Source organism: Phycodurus eques, chromosome 18 (assembly GCF_024500275.1).
Source record: "Phycodurus eques isolate BA_2022a chromosome 18, UOR_Pequ_1.1, whole genome shotgun sequence".
NCBI lineage: Eukaryota > Metazoa > Chordata > Actinopteri > Syngnathiformes > Syngnathidae > Phycodurus > Phycodurus eques.
Genome location: NC_084542.1, coordinates 3,844,708 through 3,854,765, shown reverse-complemented (window position 1 = coordinate 3,854,765; position 10,058 = coordinate 3,844,708). Strand labels below are relative to the sequence as shown.

At 39.7% G+C, this 10,058-nt stretch overlaps 2 protein-coding genes across 2 annotated transcripts; both read right to left on the bottom strand.

Annotated features, from left to right (window-relative positions):
• Positions 1 to 1,953: 1,953 nt before the first annotated feature.
• Positions 1,954 to 2,831, bottom strand: LOC133417363 (trace amine-associated receptor 1-like). Its single transcript, XM_061705096.1, is given in 2 exon segments — positions 1,954 to 2,802; positions 2,805 to 2,831. Coding segments are annotated over 2 exon segments (876 nt in total).
• A 4,863-nt stretch (positions 2,832 to 7,694) lies between these two features.
• On the bottom strand, positions 7,695 to 8,681 carry LOC133417100 (trace amine-associated receptor 1-like). The gene has a single exon (XM_061704602.1). It carries the CDS (start codon positions 8,679 to 8,681, stop codon positions 7,695 to 7,697), a length of 987 nt encoding a protein of 328 aa, XP_061560586.1.
• Positions 8,682 to 10,058: the final 1,377 nt, after the last annotated feature.

The window sequence follows — 10,058 nt, the reverse complement described above, 5'->3', positions numbered from 1 at the left end:
AATTGAAAATCTTTGGGGGGAGTGTAAATCTGCCATTGGAGAAAATAACCCTGCAAATGTTCAAGAAATGTTGAATCAACTGCAAGGGAAGAGTGGGAGAAAATACCACCTGAGAAGTGCAAAAAGCTTATTAGATGCATACAATAAACATTTGGAGGGTGTCAATGCTGCCAAAGGGTGTGCAACTCAATATTAAGGACGGGCGCTAATATTGCTGCACATGCTGTTTTCTTTTTATTTTTTCCAAGTTGAAAAAAAAAAAAAATCTTTGTTAAATTTATATTACTTTGGACCTCCAATTAAAAGATTCTGATGATATATGTTTGGTACGTTTCCATTTATGGCTGAAGATATTATACAGGTTTTGCAAAGAATTAAGGGGTGCCAGTAATAGTGACCAGGATTGGTTTTTCGGCCAGTCTTACTTTTAGATCTTGAAACAAACAATTCAGTACTAAATAGTTCTCAGTCTTTGCACATGTTTTATGTATTTAGAAACAAAACAGAAACTTTACTGTCCCTTTAAGAATTTACTTCACTTAATGATGGGATATAAAAACACCACTTTATTATACTCAAAAATTCATGTTATTTATTCTACAGGGTAAGCAACATAAACAGTATAAATTAATTTAATCTAACGCAATATGTATCATATCATACATATATCAATATATACAGTATATCTGAATATTTTTCCAGTCATCATTTTCAAAGCACACTAGAAATAATGCTTTAATAACAGTAACTAACGAAGGGTAGTGGAACAATGGTTGAAAACAAAACAAAAAACAAAAAAAAAGGTAAGGAGTCAGGTACAGTAGGAACCATCATATGAGAAAAGAAGACTTTTGGTGGATTTCTCTCCACTTTCCACAAATATTTGCTACTGCCAACTGGTTTTAACATTTTACATTACATTAGCCATATATATCACATTATGCTTATGTGATGTTAAAAAAAAGATGTGTGAGTTGTGTGGGACGTTCCATTTTCTATTCCCATCAGTCATCCTTTATAAAAGTGATGAAAGAGGGTGTTATTTTGGAGAAACACGCCTTTGACTCAAAAGTGCTAAAATTGTCAAGGTGCATTTTGACTAGGATTGGAGTTAGAACAGGCATATAAATAAATGTTGGTAAAAAAAAAGGATGGTGCATACTGTATGTATAGTAGACATGTAGTAGGCTAGATGTGATTTTGTTAGGTATGGTTAGAGGGTGCTTTACAAATGTAAGACACAAAACATACAGCAGAGTGTACATTGGATTTTCTCTTGACACATTATAAGTATAATGAACAATAATTGAAATATTCAGCAACTGCATTACACAAACAACAACAACAAAAAGAGGTTACGACATGAAAATAAAACTGTAAGATTTCAGCTCTCCAGTACATTTGAGTAAAAATAGACATTCCAATGAACTTTTGAAAAACAGACTCACCATTAAAAAAAAACAAAAATCACATTTACAGACATGCAGTTGCCATACACAAACCTTTCCCATCAGCCAGTACACAATCTTCCTTACTACTGCTGCGATCCATCCATCTTTTCTGTCTCTCCCTCTGCCCTCTGTCCCCTCTCTCTTATCACTCGACATCAATTCAACTGGTCGAGGCAGATGGTTTCTTCATCAGAGGGCAGCTGGAAGCTGATACAAATGAAGTATGATGTCCAACATAAAATAAAAACTCCCATAACAATGGCCAGTTTTGGTGACTTTTGTCTCCATCTTATTGACAGTTGATCCTGATTTTGTACGCTTACATGGTGTTCTCTGTATGCTGTGTACATCTCTCTGTGTAAATACTAAGCATGTTAACGAGGATATAAAATTAAAAGGTAGATGCCGGAGTGGTCAAAATTAGTGCATCCATTAAGCCTCTTTCTTCACATTTAAAGATTCATTCAGAATTACAAAAACATCCAAATAACTATGAAAAAAATCAAAAGAGTTTCGTCTTCGTAAAATCGCCTTGAAATATTTTTCCAGTAATGATCAATCTAAAAGCCGCCCTGAACCAGCTATAAAAGAAAGCATAAATCAAAGGATTCAGCATTGAATTAGAAAGTGCAAGCCAATTTAGTGTTTCAATCACGGCGACTGGAGTAACATCAAACGTTAAAGGCTGAAAGATCAAAAAAATGAAGTATGGTGTCCAACATAAAATAAAAATTCCCATAACAATAGCTAGAGTTTTGGTAGCTTTTGTCTCCATCTTACTGACAGTTGCTCGTGACATTGTACTCTGACATGTACTCTGGATGCTGCGTACTTGTCTTTGTGCAACAAGGAAAATCCTCAAGTAGATACAAAGCATAATGATAACTGGGATATAAAAGGAAAATATACATGCCAAAGTGGTCGAAATTAGTGCATCAATGAAACATCTCTCTTCACATTTCCCTTGATTAAATCCTGCTACTGTTATTCCAATTCCTATTAGTGCAGAAACACCCCAGCTTACCAATATCATGATGCCGATAACATGATAATTTATTTTACTTTTGTAGGTCAGAGGCTGGCACACGGCGTAATATCTGTCAATGGAAATATAACAGAGGTTTAAAATTGAAGCTGTGCTCAGTGTGACATCAAAACAACCTCGTATTTTACAAAACAGCCCTTCATGATGCCAACAGGAGAAGACAGTGAAGGCCATACTGAAAGGAAACACCAAAATTCCGACAAACAAATCGGCCACAGCTAAAGACAGAATGAGATAGTTTGTTGGCATGTGGAGCTGTTTGAAGTAAATAATAGTGATTACTACAAGGAGGTTTCCGCATATTGTACAAATAGATAATAAGCCAAGAAAAACATAAAGTGCAACACATATCTTTGAAGGATTACTTGTAAATGTGTAAGTTGTATTATCTAATACATAGCAAGGATGTATGTAACTCAGAATGTTGGTCATCTCTGATTCCATTCTTCGGGATTCCTGTGAATAAATGTTTCATTAAAAGCCATTGATCATGAAAAGCATCATACATTAAACATACATTTCAACTAGCACAGAGACAACATCAATGTTCATGCAAACAAATAAGGTTACCTTGTAAGTGCAGCAGTGTTGCTCTCACTCATGTGCACAAGACATTTGAGTCCCTGTATCATTATTACGTTTAAGGCGGATATTCTATCCAATCACAGCGCAGGTTTTTTGATGACATCATAGGTCTGTTTGGAGGTTTCTAGAAACATCTCTGATATTTGAAGTCAACATTTTTCTCTACTACGAGATTTATTTTATTTTTTGCATAGAGTTTCTTTGAATAATATCTAAAAGCACAAACGTTGCTATGGAAAAAGGCAAACGTCATGTTTTATGAAGCACATACTGTACTGCTTCATCTCTTTATTGTATCCCACTGTGGGAAATCTAAGGCATACTATAGTGATCCATCCATTACATCCATATTTTTGAGGTCTCAAACACAGGTGAAAGTTTTATTTTGTTCATGATCAAAAGTGCTCAAAACAATATTTTTCTCTTGGCATGGGCCAAATATTATCGTTGTCACTAAAGGGGCAGATTCTGGAAATAATAATAGCAAACAGGCACGAGGGAAACATGAGCCGACAGGTTTTATTTGCATTTGTAAAAAAAAATAAAAAAAACTGCAGGGGTATTCCACCAAGTAGGTTGTGTGAAAACCCGAGAAAGTTGACCCTGAGATGAGGGAAAGCCTGATCAATCGGTTTCAACAAGCCAGGTAAAAGAAATTAGTTATGCATGATAAAAGAAAGAAGTTATGCATGATAAATCCTGACTTTCTAACAATCTCCTCCCACCTGAAGCCAACATGGCTTTTCCATTTCTCCGTGATCTCATCAATATTGAGGCCCAACTAAATCTAGAATGATATGCTGGTATTATTCAATCCATTTTCCTCCGCTTATCCGAGGTCAGGTCGTGGGGGCAGCAGCCTCAGCAGGGAAGCCCAGACTTCCCTCTCCCCAGCCACTTCCTCCAGCTCTTCCGAGGTGATACAGAGGCGTTCCCAGGCAAGTCAAGAGACGTAGTCTCTCCAGCGTGTCCTGGTGCGTCCCCGGGGTCTCCTCCTGGTGGGACATGCCCGGAACACCTCACCAGGGAGGCGTCCTGGAGGCATCCTAAACAGATGCCCGAGCCACCTCATCTGGCTCCTCTCAATGCGGAGGAGCAGCGGCTCTACTCTGAGCTCTTCCCGGATGACTGAGCTTCTCACTTTATTTCTAAGGGAGAGCCCGGACACCCTGCAGAGTAAACTCATTTCAGCCACTTGTATCCAGGATCTTGTTCTTTCGGTCACGACCAACGGCTCATGACCATATGGGAGGTTAGGAATGTAAATCGACCGGTAAATAGAGAACTTCGCCTTTCGGCTTAGCTCCTTCTTCACCACCACTGACCGATACAAAATCTGCATTACGACAGATGCTGCACCGATCCACCTGTCGATCTCCCGTTCCATTCTTTCCTCACTCGTGAACAAGACCCCAAAATATTTGAACTTGGTGTAGGATCTCATCCCCGACCTGGAGAGGGCACTCCACCCTTTTCCAACCGAGGACCATGATCTCAGATTTGGAGGTGCTGATTCTCATCTCAGCCGCTTCACACTCGGCTGCGAACCACTCCACTGAGAGTTGGAGTTCACGGCTTGATGAAGCCAACAGAACCACATCATCTGCAAAAAGCAGAGATGCAAAACTGAGGCCACCAAACTGGAAACTATTCCGACTTACTGCCGCCAATGAGGACCAAACTCTGACACCGGTCGTACAGGGACCGAACAGCCCGTATCAGGGGGTTCGGTACCCCATACTCCTGAAGCACCCCCCACAGGACTCCCCGAGGGACACGGTCGAACACCTTCGCCAAGTCCACAAAACACATGTAGACTGGTTGGGCGAACTCCCATGCACCCTCGAAGGTGAAGAGCTTGTCCACTGTTCCACGGCCAGGACGAAAACCACACTGCTCCTCCTGTATCTGGGATTCGACCTCCTGACGGACCCTTCTCTCCAGCACCCCTGAATAGACCTTACCATGGAGGCTGAGGAGTGTGCTACCCCTGCAGTTGGAACACACCCTACGGTCCCCCTTCTTAAAAAGGGGGACCACCACCCAGAGGCACTATCCCCGATGTCCACCCGATGTTGCAGAGGCGTGTCGACCAGGACAGCCCTACAACATCCAGAGCCTTTAGGAACTCTGGACGAATCTCATCCACTCCCGGGGGCTTTTTAACCACCTTGGTGACCTCAACCCCAGAGATAGGAGAACCCGCCTCAGAGACCCCAGACTCTGGCATGGTGTGCGAGACCCCCCGTGGTCTAAAGATATTGTTTGTGCAGAGTTTGTGTTGAGGGACTCTTCAAAATACATTGTTGTATTGTTGTGATCTATTTCAATAATAACTTTTTTTGAATTAATTAATAATTTCTTTTTTTTTTTTTTTATGTTTTACAGTGCCATAAAGCAACAATGCTCATGGTTAAGTGGTCTTTTATTGTAAATGTTTGAAAATAAGGTGAGACAAATATCATCTTATAGAACTGGGTTAAGTCAAGTCAAGGTTCTTTATGATAAGCACATGTGCAAAGGTTAAGTATTACATTTTATCTCCATCGAATCGAATCGAGAATCGTTTCGCTCCCATCCTGAATCGAATCATTCCACACTTAAAGATATCATTTTTTATTTGAATTGCTACCTGTGTATCTAGATACGTATCGAATCGGTCCTGTGCCAGAGATGACCAACCCGAGCACAGAAAACAGCATGTTTACAGACGGTGCAATGAACCCTTTAACGAAAAGGACACCCTGCCAACAGTCAAGCATGGTGGAGGATCCATGATGCTGATGGACTGCTTTGCTATAACTGGTACTACAGGCCTTGACTGTATCTCAGGTATCATGAAATCAGAAAATTATCAAGAGATTTTAGAGTGGGCAGCACGGTGGACGAATGGTTAGAGCGTCTGCCTCACAGTTACGAGGACTGGGGTTCAATCCCCGGCCCCGCCAGTGTGGAGTTTGCATGTTCTCCCCGTGCCTGTGTGGGTTTTCTCCGGGCACTCCGGTTTCCTCCCACATCCCAAAAACATGGATGGTAGGTTAATTGACAACTCTAAATTGCCCGTAGGTGTGAATGTGATTGTGAATGGTTGTTTGTTTATATGTGCCCTGCGATTCGCTGGCAACCAGTTCAGGGTGTACCCCGCCTCCTGCCCGATGATGGCTGCGATAGGCTCCAGCAGCCCGAGACCCTAGTGAGGAGAAGCGGTAAAGAAAATGGATGGATGGATGGATTTTAGAGTGAAATGTCTTACCCAGTGTAAGAAAACTTTGTTTGAGGTGAACAAAGATCATGGGTCCTCCAGCAAGACCAATACCGAAACCACACAGGAATGGTTGAAAAGGAAAAAAAAAGACTGTTTTAAAATGGCCAGGGATGAGTCCTGATCTCAATCCAATTGAAAATCTTTGGGGGGAGCGGAAATCTGCCATTGGAAAAAAGAACCCTGCAAATGTTCGTTTTAGATCTTGAAACAAACAATTCAGTCCTAAATAGTTCTCAGTCTTTGCACATGTTTTCAGCACTTTCAAACATATTTTTATGTATTATATATCAATATATACAGTATATCTGAATATTTTTCCAGTCATCATTTTCAAAGCACACTAGAAATGATGCTTTAATAACAGTATCTAATGAAGGGTAGTGGAACAATGGTTGAAAAAAAAAAAAAAAAAAAAAAAAAAAAAAAAAAAAAGGTAAGGAGTCAGGTACAGTAGGAACCATCATATGAGAAAAGAAGACTTTTGGTGGATTTCTCTCCACTTTCCTCAAATATTTGATACTGCCGACTGGTTTTAACATTTTACATTCCATTAGCCATCGATATCACATTATGCTTTTGTGATGTTAAAAAAAAGATGTGTGAGTTGTGTGGGACGTTCCATTTACTATCCCCATCAGTCATTCTTTATAAAAGTGATTAAAGAGGGTGTTATTTTGGAGAAACACGCCTTTTACTCAAAAGTGCTAAAATTGTCAAGGTGCATTTTTACTAGGATTGGAGTGAGAACAGGCATATTAATAAATAAATAAATGTTGGTAAAAAAGTATGGTGCAAACTGTATGTATAGTAGACATGTAGTAGGCTAGATGTGATTGCGGTAGGTATGGTTAGAGGGTGCTTTACAAATGTAAGACATAAAACATAACACCAACCAACAAAAAATCTACAGCAGAGTGTACATTGGATTTTCTCTTGACACATTATAACTATAATGAATAAAAATTTAAATATTCAGCAACTGCATTACACAAACGACACTCGACAACAACTGAACTGGTCGAGGCAGATGGTTTCTTCATCAGAGGGCAGCTGGAAGCTGATACAAATGAAGTATGATGTCCAACATAAAATAGAAACTCCCATAACAATAGCCAGCTTTGCTGACTTTTGTCTCCATCTTATTGACAGTTGCTCCTGATTTTGTACGCTTACATGGTGTTCTCTGTATGCTGTGTACATCTCTCTGTGTAAATACTAAGCATGTTAACGAGGATATAAAATTAAAATGTAGATGCCAGACTGGTCAAAATTAGTGCATCCATTTAGCCTCTTTCTTCACATTTAAACATTCAGAATTACAAAAATATCCAAATAACTATGAAAAAAATCAAAAGAGTTTCGTCTTAGTAAAATCGCCTTGAAATATTTTTCCAGTAATGATCAATCTAAAAGCCGCCCTGAACCAGCTATAAAAGAAAGCATAAATCAAAGGATTCAGCATTGAATTAGAAAGTGTAAGCCAATTTAATGTTTCAATCACGGCGATTGGAGTAACATCAAACGTTAAAGGCTGAAAGATGATACAAATGAAGTATGGTGTCCAACATAAAATAAAAATTCCCATAACAACTGCTAGAGTTTTGGTAGCTTTTGTCTCCATCTTACTGACAGTTGCTCGTGACATTGTACTCTGACATGTACTCTGGATGCTGCGTACTTGTTTGTGTGCAACAAGGAAAATCCTCAAATAGATACTAAGCATAATGATAACTGGGATATAAAAGGAAAATATACATGCTACAGTGGTCGAAATTAGTGCATCAATGAAACATCTCTCTTCACATTTCCCTTGATTAAATCCTGCTACTGTTATTCCAATTCCTATTAGTGCAGAAACACCCCAGCTTACCAATATCATGATGCCGATAACATGATAATTTATTTTACTTTTGTAGGTCAGAGGCTGGCACACGGCGTAATATCTGTCAATGGAAATACAACAGAGGTTTAAAATTGAAGCTGTGCTCAGTGTGACATCAAAACAACCTCGTATTTTACAAAACAGCCCTTCATGATGCCAACAGGAGAAGACAGTGAAGGCCATACTGAAAGGAAACACCAAAATTCCGACAAACAAATCGGCCACAGCTAAAGACAGAATGAGATAGTTTGTTGGCATGTGGAGCTGTTTGAAGTAAATAATAGTGATTACTACAAGGAGGTTTCCGCATATTGTACAAATAGATAATAAGCCAAGAAAAACATAAAGTGCAACACATATCTTCGAAGGTTTGCTTGTAAATGTGTAAGATGTATTATCTAATACATAGCAAGGATGTATGTAACTCAGAATGTTGGTCATCTCTGATTCCATTCTTCGGGATTCCTGTGAATAAATGTTTCATTAAAAGCCATTGATCATGAAAAGCATCATACATTAAACATACAGTTCAACTAGCACATAGACAACATCAATGTTCATGCAAACAAATAAGGTTACCTTGTAAGTGCAGCAGTGTTGCTCTCACTCATGTGCACAAGACATTTGAGTCCCTGCATCATTATTACATTTAAGGCGGATATTCTATCCAATCACAGCACAGGTTTTTTGATGACATCATAGGGCTGTTTTGAGGTTTCTAGAAACATCTCTGATATTTGAAGTCAACATTTTTCTCTACTAGGAGATTTATTTTATTTTTTGCATAGAGTTTCTTTGAATAATATCTAAAAGCACAAACGTTGCTGTGGAAAAAGGCAAATTCATCAGTCATGTTTTATGAAGCACATACTGTCCTGTAATGTATGGATCCCCACATTCATTACAATGCTTCACCTTTTTATCGTATCCCACTGTGGGAAATCTAAGGCATACTATAGTGATCCATCCATTACATCCATATTTTTGAGGTGTCAAACACAGGTGAAAGTTTTATTTTGTTCATCATCAAAAGTGCTCAAAGCAATACTTTTCTCTCGGCATGGGCCAACTTTAATCGCTTTTTATCACTGGAAGTGCAAAACAATATAACAAATTGTGAAACACTTTTACATTTCAAAAAAAAAAAGAAGAAAATCCAAAACACTTTTACATTTCAGAAAACAAATTAACAAAAGGGCGGCACGGTGAACAACTGGTTAGGACATCTGCCTCACAGTTCTGAGGACCTGGGTTCAATCCCGGCCCCGCCTGTGTGGAGTTTGCATGTTCTCCCCGTGCTTGGGTGGGTTTTCTCCGGGCACTCCGGTTTCCTCCCACATTCCAAAAATATGCGTGGTAGGTTAATTGAGGACTCGAAATTTCCCGTAGGTATGAATGTGAGTGCGAATGGTTGTTTGTTTGTGTGTGTTCAGTTCAGGGTGTACCCCGCCTCTCGCCCAAGATAGCTGGGATAGGCTCCAACACGCCCGTGACCCTAGTGAGGAGAAGCGGCTCAGAAAATGGATGGATGGATGGATAGATTTAAGACTAGGGTTGAGGTTAAGGCAGTTTAGGATGAGTTAAGTTTAGGATTATGGTGGTTAAGGCTGTCGCACACCGAGCACTGTCGCCGAACCCCACTGAACTATGGCGCAGTGTGTGTGCATGGTTGGGCAATTGTTTCCTTGAGCGGCCGATCGGTCGGCCGCAGGTTTTGACGCAATTCAAAATTATAATCGCCATTGCGTGCCGTCTTTACGTCGCAATTTGCATTCAATCAAAATGCACAGAAGCTTTCCCCTACGGTGAAAATACATTTCCAGGTTCGCG